Source organism: Equus przewalskii, chromosome 14 (genome assembly GCF_037783145.1).
Source record: "Equus przewalskii isolate Varuska chromosome 14, EquPr2, whole genome shotgun sequence".
NCBI lineage: Eukaryota > Metazoa > Chordata > Mammalia > Perissodactyla > Equidae > Equus > Equus przewalskii.
This window is the reverse complement of record NC_091844.1, coordinates 55,204,643-55,221,301: the sequence shown is the minus strand read 5'-3', so window position 1 is coordinate 55,221,301 and position 16,659 is coordinate 55,204,643. Positions and strand designations below refer to the sequence as shown.

General features: G+C 45.5%; 1 protein-coding gene across 16 annotated transcripts in view; it reads left to right on the top strand.

Annotated features, from left to right (window-relative positions):
- The window catches only part of MTA3 (metastasis associated 1 family member 3), a 187,320-nt gene extending 171,202 nt beyond the window's left edge, over positions 1 to 16,118 (top strand). For 10 of the 16 annotated variants that reach the window (XM_070574017.1, XM_070574014.1, XM_070574016.1 and 7 more), the window contains 3 exons: positions 1,314 to 1,400; positions 4,089 to 4,235; positions 12,476 to 16,118. In XM_070574017.1, coding sequence (XP_070430118.1) covers positions 1,314 to 1,400; positions 4,089 to 4,235; positions 12,476 to 12,501 — 260 coding nt within the window. In that variant the 3' untranslated portion in view covers positions 12,502 to 16,118. Of the gene's footprint in view, positions 1 to 1,313; positions 1,401 to 4,088; positions 4,236 to 5,656; positions 7,711 to 12,475 lie in introns of those variants that run through there. The other 6 variants (XM_070574010.1, XM_070574009.1, XM_070574002.1 and 3 more) reach the window with 2 other exon arrangements.
- The last annotated feature ends 541 nt before the right edge of the window (positions 16,119 to 16,659 follow it).

Sequence of the window (16,659 nt, the reverse complement as noted above, 5' to 3'; positions counted from 1 at the left end):
AATAGGAGGAAAAGCAATTGGGTCATTTATAGTTGTCAATGGTTGCGTAATAATTAGCCAGTGCTTGGGATACATATTCGGATTCCCATTACTCGAGGCTCTCTGAAGTATGTGTTTTGTCTATTTTAATATATTTTTTAAATGCTGTTTTCCCACCTTTTTCTGTTTAATAGTTATTAGAAGAGAGTTTTCTTGGTAAAAGGGCTAGAGCCTATGAATAAGTTAATTTTTAATTTAAAGTTATTTGAGATTTCAGATTGAATTGTACATTTTAACACTAATAGTTCAGAGAATGCCTATGGATGTCAAAGGAAATTTCATGGATGTATGCCTAGAAATGTGGCCTCAGCCTGTGAAAGAACAAATTCTCCCATAGAATCAGAAAGCCTGTGGGACATTTTTGTCAAATATTTGAAGGTGGGAAAAAGGCATAAATAGTAGAATGATATCTGCTAAAGCTACTCTGTTAAGCTTTATGACAATATCTGCAAATTTAAAAAACATTTCAATCCACATTTTTGTCTCTTCGAACTCTATTTTTATAACTTGGCTCTTTGGTGTGAGAGGTGGCATGTTTCACATCTACTCTTCCGTTCTAATGACAGCGAATTAAAATGCAGAGAGCGTTTGTTTTGTAGGCTTTATTTTTCTCTGTCTGAAATGTCTTATGGTGGAGTATGAGGAGTGTGATATGAACTTTCATGAACCAATATCCATCCTCACAGTATCTTACTAATTCTGTTAGATGAAATACTATGTATATAGATAACCTTTTCAATCTCAGCACTAGTGACATCATAGTGGGATATGAAGAATGGAAAACCAGTGATAAAACCAGATGGCCCATTTTTACCCTTGTGAGGCTCCCATCTAACAGAATTGAGTACACCAGGATAGATCAGGACTTCTCAGTGGAGACCCACTGCGCCTAGATGAAGTGTGTTGCCTTTGTCAGCTGTCATCTTTTGTGTCCGTGCCAGATCGTACGTTAGGATTGATTCTGCCTCACACTTTGTGGAAACTTTTCTACTTTAATGTAGAAATGCCATGGCTGGAAAAGAAGCATATTTCCACCGCTTTTCAGATGGGCACACGCAGAAAGCAAGCGTGGGTGTGTTAGCTACTCTCATACGGGACTTTAAAGTGAGTGTTCTCCAGGCAGGTGGTTTTCCCAGACTCCAAGGGAAATCATGCAGGGCTCTGGCAGACATTCTGTGCTGTTCCCCCCTCGCACCTTTTGTTTCTGCGGTGTGTGTAGCATAGGTAGAGAAATCAGCCTCATTGGTTGTCTCCATGTTTCTTTCTCTCCTCAGATGCAGACAGACATGCCGAACTATCTGGAAGTCCACTGAAAAGCAAAAGCACTAGGAAACCTTTGGCATGTATCATTGGGTATTTAGGTGGGTATTTTCTAATAGACGAAAATCTCAAAGAACAATTTCTGTATCTTATTTGGCTATTCTAAGTTGACATACCTAAACTAAATTCAACCCTTTAAAATAGCTGAAATTGGACACCTTCATATGTATAGCCAACTTATTTTGTTTTAGAAACTTTTATTTTTATGACCAAACACACAACATCCAGAGTTATGAGTATGTTTACTTTTCTCAAAAAAATCATTGAATAAAAATGTATATTTATGGAGATAAATACATATTAAGCAAAAAGAAAAATAATCACTAAATTATTAGAGGATGAATATTCTTAATATTTTGATTTAGATACTTTCACTATTTCTAACGCACCTCACCTCTTCCCTAAAATAGAGAAGGATTGGTTTATTTACTTTCTTTTTTTTAAAAAAATGAGATAAACTGATTACCTTCTTAAAAAAATTTTAGTTTTGATATGCCAATTAAGGTCACTCTGAAAGGCGAGCATTCGTATTGCTTCCTGGAAGTTGCTAAAGATGATGGTTCCATTTACGTGTTGAAATATCACAATTTAGTATTAAAAAAATTAGGCAATGACCTCTTTTTTATTTTTGTGACGTTTTAAGGTAAATAACTTACAAATAATGGTTCTAATATACCTAGATGCTATAATGGTATATTTTTGTGCTTCTAATATTCTTGCTTTTTCATTTTCTCAGTAAAAGTGAAATACATACTCAGAGTTGCATTGAACCTTATTGCTCTGTCAGAAAAATTTATAGTTGTGAAGCTTTCAGACTTTAGACATCCAGTCTTTTAAAAATCAAAGTGTAGCCTTGAACTTGATATATTATCTGGTCCTCATCAGAGCAAGCTGGGAGTCAGAAGCCCACAGCTCCCTCTTTGATGTTACTCTGCCGCCTTATTTCTTGTTTTATTGCTCACGGGCTAAAGAGTTGCTTTGATATCCTCTGAAAATATCACATGGTCATCACAGGCATGACCTAGGTCATGGTGGTCAAGTCCCTGAAGTCTGTTATCTATGTACTCTTGCAGGACCTAATCCTAGAAGCCCCTTCCCACCTGCAAGGGAAAGCTTCTGAATTAAAAAACAGAATATAACATGGCCTATTAGTCAGCCTTTCCATGGGTAATTGTGTATTCCTCTTGTGGGCAAATTGGCCTCCCTCCCTTCCAGATAAGCCCAGAGCTCTGCTGTCCTTGCTAGCTGAACTCCATCCCTACATAACATATTTCTGAGTATTCACTATGTAACAAGACACTATACTAAGTGGCTTAGGGAACCCCAAGATGAATAAGACCTTGCCCTCAAAAATCTTAGTTTAGTGGTGAAAGCAGGTTAGGACAGTTAAACAAAGGGTTAGATTCTCTAAAGGAATTACAGGTAATATGCACTGGGCACTTGAAGGAAGGAGTAGTTATTTCTAATGCATGGTAGGACAGCCTAAATGAAGAAAGCAATATTTTGAGCTCAGCCTTGAAAGATATGTAGGGTTTGCATAGATAGGAAAACAATATTTTTTCCCTTATGAGGCCAAGAGAACCAGATAAACAAAGTCTTCAAAGAGTCCAAGGACCTGAAAAGGTCAGGGAATGCAGGTTGCCTGGTCTGGATGGGGCGTAGATTGTGGGGGTTGTAATGAAAAATGAGGTTGGCAGACCTTCAAGGCCATGTTGAAAGACAGTCAGCAGTATATTTTGGTTAGTACCTGATCCGTTTCTAAAATTTGGCAAGTGTAGGATTTTGACCAGACCAAGACGTAGTAATTCTAACCATCCTAATGGCTCTTTTTAAATTTCAGTAAATGAGGCTGATATCCTGGACCTCACCTGAGAAAACAGGGTGGCTTGAGCATAGCTGGCACACTGGCGGATGACTGAAAATCAGTGAGCAGGTTTAGCTTTGGAGAAGAGGTTGCCCAGTATTAGTAGCAGACTGAGGTCCATAAATCCACTTCCTACGGTATTGCAATTTCTGTCCATCTGCTTTATCCAAAAAAGTGCAAGTGGTTCTGGGCTTTGAGGCTGACAACAACATAAGTCACATAAACACGCATATACCACATGCACATTAGAGTTTTGTGATACAGCCTCTGTCAAAGCATTTCTTCTGCTACCTCTTGACTCTAGTCCTTGGAGTTTGGTGTCAGATTTCGTCTATATCAAAATGTTCTAGGCTGGGAGTGACAGACCCTGGTCTTAGACCTTGGTTGCAGAGCCAGAGGAGAAATCCTCTTTTTCAGAAAGCTCTCACACACCAGACATGCTGCATGCTAAGTTCCTGGTTTGCTAGAGCACAGAGGTACTTTTCTCTAAGGCTCCTTTCCAGATAACCTTTGGATTTCTAACACCTTGAAGAGTCAGATGCCTTATTCCCTTAGTAAATCTCGTGTTTAAGTGACCTTCTGTAGTGTTTGGTTTGTTTTTTGTTTTCTTTCCCCTTGTACTCACAGCATAAAGCTCAGAGGTCTAGCTAGCAGGGGAAGAACCAGCTCACTTTTGATAAGTAAAGCCATGGTAACAGCACTTGAAGCTGATTCATTATGCAAGTCCTTGGGAAAACAGGCTGGCTCCTAAGGAACTGGCTCTCAGCTCATTAAGAAATAAGATGTGTGCCTATTAGCCAGTGTAAGTGCACACAGAGTTTTAATACCATGTTCTGAGTTGAGAAACCTTTTCTCCCCCCATCAGAAATCCATCCTTCGAAGAAACCTAACGTAATTCGATCTACACCAAGCCTGCAAACCCCAACTACCAAGCGGATGCTAACCACCCCGAATCACACGTCTCTGAGCATTTTGGGGAAAAGAAACTACAGTCATCACAATGGCCTGGATGGTATGTAAGCCCAGCAATTCCAGGGCCTGTTCTGATAGGCCGGGGCCCCTGTGCCCTTGCATGCTCCATCGTGTCATCTGCCAAGTCCAAGAATGTGTAACAAATAGGTTGAACTAAATGTGTGGTAAGGGGGATAAGAGGGAAGGCTGCCATGTGCCACACTGAAGACATTATGCCAAGTGTTATTTCCCCATCTCTTCAAGAGGGATCTTTTGCTCGCATTTCCCATTAGGAGGCTTGTTTGGAGATGAAGTCTGTATTTAGCAGGTTGCCTCTGCTGGGTGATAATGTTCTTGCTGTGATGCACACTCACTGCTCATTTATGTTTTCTTGAGCAGAAGGGATTATTTTGCCTTATGTCTGAGACAGCAGTGCTCTCTGGGGGTTCTTCAGTGTTCTGTGGATCATTTTGAATTTGGCATTTGTCCCCTACTTCTTTCACTTGATACATTTTTCTAATTGCTCAAGAGTGCTACCAGTCATGAAAGGAATTGCCTGGGTGATGTCCTAAATACAGAAATAATAATTTGTTTGAAACAGAAAAACTGAGAGATACCACCTCTTATCCAAAGTACTTCTCTTGGGCTGGCCAATAATGACTCTTCAGGTGGAATGGAATTATCTTCCCATTTGGACTATAAACACAAGCATAATAAATTATCCAGGCAGTAAAAATTGTTCGTTTCAATAGTCCTGGAGTTTGAAGCTATCTTGATTGTTTAAATGTTGGCATTATTTATGAATAAAACTCTCTCCAGGCTTTTCATGTCTTATGGAACTCTAAACTCCTTCAGTGACAGCAAATTATTTATCTAGAGCAAGGATGTGGAATAGACCTTCTAGTAATAATTTCCCATGGTGGTTTTCCTTCACCATGAGTTTTGACGGTCATAGTGATGTCAAAATGAAAAAAAAATTGAAGACGAGGACTTTAGTTTGCATTTATAGGATATCAGTGTGTTGTAGATACAGTTTTTAGCTACACAGTACTCTTGCAGAAGTACTTCCTTGCTAATGAGAACACTGGCCGTGCTTGCCACAATATGCCTGATGTCTAGACAGCAAAATACCAAGAAGGGATTGTGTCAAAACGTGGAGACTGGATTTGTTTCCAGCTTTTTCCTTGCCCACAGCCTGGGGGGCCTTTGAATTCAGGCTTCAATGGAATCAGGAATCTTTCTTTTCCCTCTCATCACCTTCCAGGCCTCTATAGGTGCATAGTCCTACTGCAGAAAGTGTAAAGTACATTCTGGTTCATTTGATATATATGTTCTTTATGGTAGAAAGACACTTGTTGTGACTGATGTTGGAATAGCAGCTTTCTAGTAGCTTCTTCCATTCGCACCCCGCGGTCATGGTCATTCCAAGCTCCAGTCCCAGCTCTGCATTACAGCTCCTGTTGCTCTTACTCTGTATCACAGGTACCTGTCTCCTCGGAATTTCTAAAAAATGCCACCTTGTAGCTTTCCCTCTCTAGGGCTGTTTGCACCATTTCTGTCTGAATGAATGCTGCTGCTTCTCTGCTCTGAACCGGAGGAATGGACAGGGCATACAATGAGTCCCTGGTGTTCTGTTGACTAAGACCTTCAGCCTTGTTGAGGAAAAATGCTCATCTCGTTTTCTGAAGACACCTAGCTGTTGAAAGACTTCTTCTTCAAGCTCCATTTGTCTTTGCTCTCCTGTCATGGTATGGAGGGGAGGGCTGACGACGTGCGCCTTACCTTCCTTATCTCATTTGATTCACATGACAGACAGTTCCAAGAGGTCAGGGAATTTGTTTTGTATGACATTGTATCTCTACTGCCTGCACAGTACCTGGAACTTAGTAGGTACTCAATAAATGTTAATTGAATACATAAAGTGAGAAAAATGAGACCTAGACAGGTGAATTTCCCGAAGTTATCAGGTACAACATAAATGGATTGGGATTCCCACTCCGGTGTGACTGATTTCAGAGTCTGCTCTTTTAACCACTGATATAAACGAAGCTGCAGCTCTCAAACTGTGCTGTATTAGTCATCAAAGTAGAAACTACATGAGTTATCTTAACAGCTAATGTAGTAGAAATTAATATGCCAGATGCTGCAGGATGTAATAGGTAAACAAGGAACCTGGGGGGGTGGGGGTGGGGAAAGGAGGAGCTCAGGAAGCAGCCAGCAGGCCTAGGGTTGGGAGAACAAAAGGAAGAAAGTGGGTTATCATAAGCTAGAAGCTCAACGGAGGTCCCGAGGAGCTGGAACTCAGACCCCTGAGGAGGGGGCTGCTCTGTGAGGCTGGTTCTGGGAATGTAAAGTAAAGCTGGGAACTGACACAAACTGCTCCTGCTATTTGAGGTGACATTGACAGGAACAGGAAGCAGCAAGGCCCTTCTCTGCCCTCCAGCCTTCCAGGCTCCCTCTGCCACCCCCTACTGGTCCAGCAGGGAATCTTGAAGCTGAGTTTAGATGGATTGACGTGGAGCTGAGAGACAAGAATGTAACAGAAACACATTTTGGAAAATGTCCCTATTTTTGTATTCCCAGTGGACCTTTTCCTTGGGATAATGGGTCTGTTACTTATTTCCTTGGGATATAGGATCCTGACTAACCTGAGTTTCCAAGGTGAACTCAAAGTATCAGTAAAAATGTTAGGCTACTAGTGAGTTTTCCTAGGATAGTTAATACCACCATATACTGGAATTGATAGATACAAAGTCAAGAGAAAGCCTTGCCCTGTGTGATCCAATAATAAAATCAATTAGCATTGCCACTTAATTATCAACATGTCAGACAGATGAGCGAACCAAACAGGATGTTGATGGATGTCCAACTGATTTAACTGGAAACAAAACCTGATTGTTCTGAAATATCCAGGTCTCTCGGCTTTAGGTCTTTCTGTCCTCTTCTCAGTGGCTTCCTCCTTCACTCACCCTCTGCCTTCAGGTGGAGGTCCTTGATGATGGGAAGAGTCTCTGGATTTCTGCTGGCAGAAAGGATTGTACCTGACATTAAAAAATAGACAGCTTCTTCTTGTCTTCTTGAAAGTCACTGTCTTGCACCTGGCCCTGGACCTCTAAAGGCCATGGGGTGACTGGTGGCCAGGAGCCAGCACTCTGTCTGCTCTGTTAGGCTTAACCCATCGCCCCAGGCCACACACAGAGCCCTGTGACTGTCCTAGTGGAACTGAAACTCTGAGGGTGAAGACAAAATCTGCATACATAAGAAGCCTCATTATTTGGGGTGAATAGTGATAGGAAGAGTGAAGTTTCAAACAGTACATCTTCCATTCCACTGCACGGGGATAAGGTGACTGCTGTTTTTATCAAATAGGGACCCTTAAGAACAGCTTCTGCTGTGTAGGGATACAGACGGAGGGAGCATCAACTGGAGGTGCTCTTAACCTTTTTCCGAGATGACGTGACTTTTGTCCCAGGGGTGCTACTACTGAAGCAGGACTCAGTGTGTCCGAAGACCAGAGCAACAGGCTTAGAAGAGAGGTGAGTTTTCAGTGGGACAGAGTCAAGGCATCTGAGCCAAAGAAATTGATGAATTGTACAATAAACTTCTCTTTAATATGTTGTCCTCTGGCTTATTTCCCCTGGGGTATGTGAGTGTACTGTAGATCTGGTTATTTTTCTTATTTTCTGCATTGAGTAATATCATTTCTCTAAGTCTCCCATGAAGAGGGTATCTAATAAGGATGCCTCTAAGTACAATATTATGATCTGGGGTGTGAAGACTGTCCTTTTGATGATTTGTTTCTGAATCAGTGATTCAACAGCTTCAACTGTTTGCATCCCAACTCTGGGAAATGGGTGATGGTGAGGGCCATTGTACCACTGAGAGAGCTCTGGGAGTGCATCTGCTGTATTCACAAATCCTGATAAAAATAGACTGCCAGGAACAGCTGATGGCACTCCGAGGCATGCTCAGGCTGCCTTCTGTCAAAATTTTTATGTCATTTCAAAAGACTGCGATTTTTTTTGAATCTTCTAAAACATTGTTTATGGAAGAACATTGAGTGCTCCTAGACTCACCTCTGGTCTCCTTGTCTCAAGGTGTACTGTTAAAACCTGGTTAAATATATAAAGGTGCCTTTGAGTTTTTTCAGTATTTTGTAATGGATCATTATGGCCCTAGGGTTTATTGAATATGAAGCAATTATAGCAGAGTACCTAAAGTGTCTAGAGGATTTCAGGACTGTGGAAGCATCAGCTGAGGGCAATGGATGTTCTCTCACACTGTCAAGCCATAGGGGTAGGAGTTGTAGAGAAAGACAGACCCAAGTGTATTAGGCATGAATAATCAACAACTTGGTGTTCTGGAATATTCTGGAAGGATGCCAAATTGGCCACCCCTGTGACCATTCCTGGGTTTACTAATATTGCAGTTTCTCCCAGAGAATACTTTTATCCTGTGCCTGAGGGAAATACTAGTGTGTGAGCCTGTAAGAGGTCTAGACTTGAGACCCTCTCAGCAATATGGAGATCTTAGAAGAGTGACAAAGTCTATGGTAATTACTCTATAAACCTATAGAGCTGGTGTTTTCCACCAGGCTTCTTGGAGTCTCGCCTTGTACATGCATAGTTCTGACCTCAGCCAATGGTTTGAGGGAAGTGTGTATATTGATTTGGGGTCTCCTCTTTTCCTGTCCCCTTCCTTTCCAGGATCTCCTCCCTCAATTTCCAGCTGCACTGGCAGTCTCAGACTCCGACCTCTCCCTGATTCCTCAGCCCAATTAGACTGCAGCTTTCAGCTTGAGCTATATTCCTCTTGAACTACATGGAAGTGCTCACAAGGGAAAAACCAGTTAAGAGTGGTTCTCACCTTTTTACAAGGGTCATATTCCCTTCAGTTTTTGCCTGATTTTGGTTGCTGTCCAAACAGTTGTTTTTACATTTCTTCCAGAGTTTATCACTGTTATTGGCTGGAGAGTTTGTCCAATGTAAATTAGCCCACCATTATGGGAAGCGTAACACTTCAGTCCTTCTATGGGCTCCCTGCCAACTCCCCTTGGTCCTCTCAATTTTTTAAAAATAGCATACTGTTTCTGTTTCATGGATACTGTATCTTCTTCTGAAAACAAAAAATGCTATCATTTTTCTTCTCCATGAATATTCTGTTTCCTCCAATTTGCTCTCTTCTCTTTGTTCTTTGTTCTGGTCTCTAACATTTGTGTAGAGGTTTTTCCTGGTGACCTTTGGATGTTTCATAATGTTTAAGAGAAGGAGACTAAAATCAGACTGAGAGCTCTGTGCTCATGCTTGTGGGTGGAGCCTGTAGTATGGTGATCAGGCTGGGCTGTTTGCTGGTTGGCCCAACCAATATCTTCAGGTCTCTTCTCACCGGCTGCTCAGATTTCCCAGAGAAGATTCTTCCCATCTTAGTCAGTTCAGGCTGCTGTAACAAAATGCTACAGATGGATGGCTTACAAACGACAGAAATTTATTTCTCTCAGTTCTAGAGGCTGGGAAGTCTAAGATTAAGGTGCTGGCATGTTTGGGTTCTGGTGAAGAGCGTCTTCCAGGTTGCAGACTGCTGACTTCTCACTCTCCTCACCTGGTGGGAGGGGCTAGGGAGCTGTGTGGGGTCTCTTTTATAAGAGCGTTAGTCCCATTTATAAGAGTTATACCCTCATGACCTAAGCACTTCCCTAAGGTCTCACCTCCTAATACCATCACATTAGGCATTAAGATTTCAACATATGAATTTTGTGGCGACACAAACATTCAGGCCGTAGCACTGTCTCTTTCCCAGAGGGTAAAGACTTGGCTACCTGCTTTCTGGGAACACAGTGGGAAGAAGGCTTGGATGTCTCACCATCTGATAGGCATACGGTAACTTGATCCCTCAGTTTTGGATTTGGTAGTCCTGCCCTCAACTGTGCTTGGTGCCTCGTGTCCCCTAGGCCTGAGACCCTCTGTCCGGCCCTCTCCCGAGAATAAACATCCGGACATGTGGAAGGTAGACAGTTGCCAAGTAGTGTGGAGTCAGGAGAGCTTCTAGGGGTCCAGCTGCTTCTTAAACAGCCTTCAACTAATCTTTGCTTCAGCTTCCCTCCCCAACTTCCGGATGTGTCTGGTGTCAATTCCTGAGCCATTTGAGGATCCTTTGGACAAATTGGTTCTGGACTTTCCACACTGCCAACTTCAAGTTTGGCTTTCTTGATTGCATAGTCTGTTATCACTTGTTTATCTGCTTTCCATCTTCCAAAATTCTCATGGTGGTTTCTCCTCTGGGTTTCAGAAAGGAGGGAAATTAATTAACTCAGGAGCCAGCAGCTGGAAACCTTTAAAACGGCTGCTTTCATTGCATTGATTGGTTAGAGTGCAAAATCTCCAAGTCCATGGACTTCAGGTACTTCTGAATTGTTAAACCAACAGGGAAAATTTTGTAAAAAACAAAATAAGTGCTTATGAATCATGGTTAGTAGAGACAAAAGTAGCAAATGTAGATTAATGCATTTGAGAATTTACTTGTAAACAAAAAGGGAAATAAGTTGGGCTGCATCGTCTAGAAAGGAGACCTGAGGAACACCTGTGATGGGTGTAGATCTTTTCTAGGGGCCCTCTGCCATGCTGGGGGCCTCTGCATCTGGGCCCTGCATGTGGTTCTGGTTTCTTGCTTCAAGGAAATGCAGCGGGGCTGAGGAAGTGCTGAGCTTGGGGGAGTGAAGTGATAGCCTTGCAAGGGCAGGTGGTGAGCACTGTGATTCTTCAGCCTGGAATGCAGAGAGGTGACATAGCTCAACATAAAACCGTGGTGAGTGTGGAGAAGGCAGGTGTGAACCTGGATGCCAGATCCCGAGCTGCCAGGAGGAGATGTTGCTTTTGAAACGGGAGCAGGTGAGTTTAGCACAAATAGAAAAAAGCACAGTTTGCCATGGCAGGTCAGAAACTTAGGAAACTATTACAAGTGGCTCCTCTGGCAGATGGCTTACTTCCATAGGGGTTTGGACAAACAAATGCATGACAGAGTGACACCCCCCTACCTGCTGCCCCTGCAAAAAAAAAAAAAGAGAGAGAGGCTTCTAAGAGATACTGGAGCTACTGACACATCCATAAGCTAATTAGACACTAAAGAGGACACTATGCTCTTACTGGGATGGATGGAGAATGGGACGGCTTAGTGTAGTAAGAAAAACTTGACCTGAATTAAGAAGATCTGAGTTCAAATCTTAACTCCTCAACTTACTTGCTGTGTGACCTTGAGCAAGTTCCTAATTTTTCCAACCCTCACAAGGTTCTGGTGAAAGTTAAATAAGGTGGTTTCATAACCTACAGTAGATTCCATAAAGCAAAAGTTAGCCTAAGTCCTAAACTGAATTATCTGGGTTTTTATTTAACACGTATTTGCTGAGCCCCGTCAAACACCAGGCTGTGTACATATATCTCCCCCATTCTGGAAAGGCTCATGAGTGAAACCACAGCTGTGGTCCACCCTGCAGACCTTCGGCATGGCGGGAGGCTGTGAAGGGGAGCGTCCCTGTGTCTTCTTCTGGTTGTAGAGTGGCCTGCAGGATGTGAGAGAATATCTGAGTGCTGCGTTGGCTGGGGCACCTAATGACCATCTCAGCGAACAACCCCCACTTCCCTCCTCGCTGCTTTCCTAATAACAAAGCAAAAGGTTTCACAACCTACTGAGTAATACCAGATAGTGATCATATGGTTTCAGGCCACTTCTGCTTTTCATGTGCTTGTTTCTGTTGAGAGTCTCTAGCTGTCCAGCTCTGGGACAGCAGGGTTGAAGGTCTTTGGGGGAAGTGGAGAGGGTGGGATTGATGGACACTGTGCCACTGTGGGCGTTTGAGATTCACTCTTCTCCTAAGAAAAATGTGTTGCTAGTCTCTGAGTGCCCACATCATTATGATTAATTATGGGTATCTCAGATCAGGTTGTGCCTCCTCCAGGCAAGTTGTGTTCCCCGTTTCTTGGTATCTGGTCAGAGAAGTTCCAAGATGTTGGTTTGATAAACATATAAGCACTTGCCTGGTATGCTGTAGTGCCTTGCCAATGACCACCAAACCTGCGCATCCAAAACCCAGCTTTTAAGATACTTCAGTGTCATTCACATATTTTCTTGGCCTCAATTAAACTTTCCTTTGGTCCAGCCTTAAACTACATCGTGAGCTTTTTTTAAATACATACCTGACCTCCTTTCCTTGAAGGTCGTGATGATATTGGTGGGAGGACTGATTCCATCCTTCTTATCTTGCCTCCACCACTGGAACTCATTTAACTTTGACCCTGTTTCCTTTTCCAGAACTCACATGCTGCGTGTCAGACTGAGCTCTTCTGTTTCATCCTACAATCCAAGACTTGCTACACTGTCCTGCTGATGTTCACAGCCGTGCCTGGGAAAGAGGCAGCCCCATTCCCAGTACATTTCAGGGAGACCTCCGCGTGCGCCCCATGGAGCCTCGATGGGGCAGGGCAAGGAACTGTAGGAGTGCACATTCCCAAAGCCATGTCCCATGTGTGAATCAGTGTCACTTCGCTTTCCTCTCAGAGACCTCGCTCTCCAGAGCGGGACCTGCCTGAGAACTGAGGTGATGAGGGAGCCACTTCACCTCCTCCCTTCTTCCACACTCCGCTCCCGGGCACAGCAGCTCCTCGGGACAGTGGGGCTGCTGCCCTGCATGTGTCAGCTCCGCTCTGTTGGAAGCTGTATGAGTGTGTCCAGCAGGGACATGGCATCTTCCTGAATGGTTTTTCTTAAGAAATGTGCCAGTGTTTATGCAGTTCATGATATTTCCCCCCGTCCTTGCTGTTATTGTCACTTAGCTTTTTCTCAATAGGCTTCACACTTATATTTTTTAATGGGGAAATTTTGCTCTTCACCCCCTGCATTCCATTTGACTCCCCCCTCCCCCTCCAAGGTACAGAAGTACCTGAGGTTCTGAGAAAAGATGACAAAATCGTCTTTAGTAAGCCTGTGAGCTCTTCGTATCATCTGTATTTTGTCATTGAAGAGAGGCTGGTGTTCTACTTGGTTCTGCTTGGTCCCAGACAGCTCCAGCAAGAACGATTCTTAAAACGGAGCTGATCGAGTGTGTCACTGTGACAAGCCATTTGCATACTGTCCTGTTCCCTTACAGCCAGATCAGTGGATGAGGAGCTGCAGCCAGGTTGGCCCTTCAATGAGTCACAGACCACCCAGGTTTATTCTAAGCAGATGGAATCTGTTGGGCTTAGGAGGGTGAGGTGAGAGAACTGTGTTTGCTGGTGAGTCTGTGTATACGACACCATGAGCCCCCTCCCTCCTCTGGCCCAAACGTTTCCGTGAGCACGTGTGCCTAGGCCCCGGGAGACCCGCCTGCCACCCGGTTTCCACTGACTTGAGCTCTTCCTGTCTGCCCTCAGCACCAGCCCTTGCTGGCGTCACAGGCAGGCCGCTCTGCACTCTGTGCACACAGCTGCAGGGATAGGATAACTTTGTGCCCTATTGGCCCCCTGAGCAGATTGAGTCTAGCCACTCCCCTGCCCTCCGTGTGCAGGCACAGAATCACAGCACCGTGAAAGACAACTGGAGTCTGGCCTCCCAGCCATCCCCAGGGTCTGTGGCTGGGAGGCAGCTGGCTGGCTGATAGTAGGTGCCCCAAACAACCAGGTGGTTGCATGACAGAGTGGCTACAATTGAGCTGACCCCCCAGGCAGAGTGAGGTATCACTAAAATGACAGTGACACTCTGCATGTCCAGATCCTCAGAGGCTGGGTTCAGCTCAGCAAGGAGAATGCGATGTTTGATGGCTGAAGGCGATGCTCGGAGCTCGAGCTGCCTTTTCCTTTTCCAGTTTTGCAGTCATCGTGGCTTCCCTTCTGAGGAGGAGTTGGTTCTCATCTTAGGCTTTTGCGGGGGTGCCCTGGGGATGTTCTCATCACTGCCAACTCTTGGAGCTGTTCTAGGTCTTGGCTTGGGGCCTTGAGGGTGGGCCTGTGTCAGAGGTGCTCAGCGAGCCGGGTGGAGGCAGTGGAGGTGGCAGGCATTGTCCTCAGGGTTCTCCACAGAGAAGACCCTTCAGAAAGACCCAGGGAGAGGAGGCAACTGGCTGTCCATGTCACACGCCACGTGTTGTGTTCTTTTCTAAAGAAAGAGACACAGCAAAGCTGTCTCTCCTTGCCTGTGCCCTGGATTTTTTGTTGCACATGGATGTAGAAGGTGGAATGTTTTCTACCCTTTCATGTTCTCCTAACCCACGTGGAACCATGGCTGTTGATTAGAGAAACCGTTAGCTGCCCATGACCCTGCTGCCAGCTCCGTTCCCTCTGCCTGTTGAGAGAGGCCCTCCTCGCCGAGGCCCAGGAGATTTGGAGACTGGGGCCAGGCTGGGTCTGAAGGAAGAGGAGGGAAGCCCACCCCAGTTCCAGTTCACAGGAAGCTTTGGGGCAAGTGCAGCTCGTTTTGAGCCATATGTACCCAGAAAGCTCTTCCTTCACTTTGTAGTCAGAGCCCCTGGTACTGTAGCCCATTCTCCTACACGGAGGATGTCGACGAAGATCTGCTCTCACTTCATCTCTGGAAGGTCCCCCAGCATTCGGATTGGATGCTCCAGGAAATGGAGGAAGGACAGCAGGGAGCCGCTAACGTTTGCCTTTGCTGTTCTGAGCAGCTGGTGCTGAGAGCCGCCTTCTTTCTGGGGCCATGGTGTTCCTACTGTTTGTAGTGGCATGTCACCATTGTGCAGTGAGCTTGTGGGGTGGACATGCAGAGGCTGTCTGCACGGCCCACAGCAGACGTGCCCAGTGGCGCTGTGCCGAGCCTGGTCTGTGCTCCCTTGGATGAGGACACAGAAGCTCTTCAAGTTGACTTCCCTCTCCTTCTCCATCATCGCCCGCCTACCCCTAGCAGTGGTGCAAAAGAGGAGGACAGACTGGTTTTTTTGCACGCCTCTCACAATTCCACCTTGCCCACAGCCCAGTTTCTATCAGTCAGCATCCAACCAGAAAAACAGAGGCCACTCTAAGCATTTAAAACAGAGGGGTTTTAATCCAGAGACTTGTTTAACACAGAAACAGAAGAACTGAGAGGTCAAACAGCGAGTGAGGGACAACCCAGAGATGGGGAACAACAGCAAAAAGCTGCCATCACCCGATGCTAGTGGGACACAGGGGAGAGTCCATGTTACTAGAGCTGGGGGCCAGGCCACTGGGAGGAACCTGGGACCACAGAGGGCCTGTCTGGTGGAGCTGGAGCCGCCAGGAGGCAGGAGCCCTGCCAGAAACAATCCCCTAGGCAGAGAAGAGAGAGAAATTGCCTGGCTTCTCCCTTCCTTGTGCCCTCCAGATTCCTGCAGGTGCCTCTTGTTAGCTAAACCCAGCTGGAAGCCAGCTGACCTGGGAGCTGGGGGCAGGCGGCCTGCCGTGGTCAGCTCTCCACCACTCAGAGCAGAGCAGGGGAAGACGAGGAGCGGTCTGAGGGCAAGCAGGCCCAGGACGTGTCTGACCTTGGTCTGCTCTGTGTCATGTCCAGCCTCGTGTTTATGCCCCTTGCTGTCCTAAGACCTGGTAGAGGTAGACAGAGGAGCTGCCCCCATGGGGTCTGGTGGACTCCCTTTCACTCTGCCTAGAGAGGAAAGTGCTTTTGGGAGGGAGGGGGAAAGCCTTTATTCTCAAGAGTTGTCCTTGTTTTCCTTTGGGGGAATTTACTCATTTAGCAGCCCCACCTCACCATTCCCCTCAGGAAAGCCATGTCCCAGTTTACTGTGCACCCTTCCCCATTCCTCTCGCCCCAGTTTCTGGTTTTCCCTGCCAGAGAACACTAACCCAGACCATGCATCAGTGGTCATGAGCCTTTCCCCAGGATAATTCATTCAGAGCGTGATATTACAGTGTGGACTGTCTGTCTGTCAGTAGATGCCATCTACTAATCAATTTGTATCGTGTTTCCAATAAATTTCTGGAAGTTATGCCTAGTTTTATGCTGTCCTTTGCTGGCATGGCGGCTCAGCTGTAAGGCTCGGTGCCTGCCACGTCCCAGCCCTCAGCCTCAGGTGCTCCTTGTCTCAGGCGCTCCATCCCCCACATAGCTCATAGGCCAGGCCGGTTAGTCTGATCTCAGAGACCTTTCCCCAGGGTCTGCATTTTCTTCTGCTGTGTCATAAGCCACATCCTGAAGACATGGAGGTTTTGTGAGGCTAAGTCGCCCCAATAGGTGGCCTTTGAGCCTCGTGTCCCCTAGGTCTGGAGGTATGAGGAACGGGCAGATTGTCCCCATCCACCATTCTTGCACTGCTGCGCCCAGCGCCAGGTTGTGAGGACGTGTCCTGGCTGCTCGGATGGTGAGCTGAGGGAGCGTGCTGGGCTCCCCTAAGCGAGGAAGGCTCCTGTGCGAGTGAAGTGGACTCAGGAGCCGCACACTACACAGATGGAACCCTCTTCTGCATTCCACCCACGTCAGGCCCGAAAGTCAGAAATAAAAATGTCTCCGTTTACTTAAAAGGTATGAGG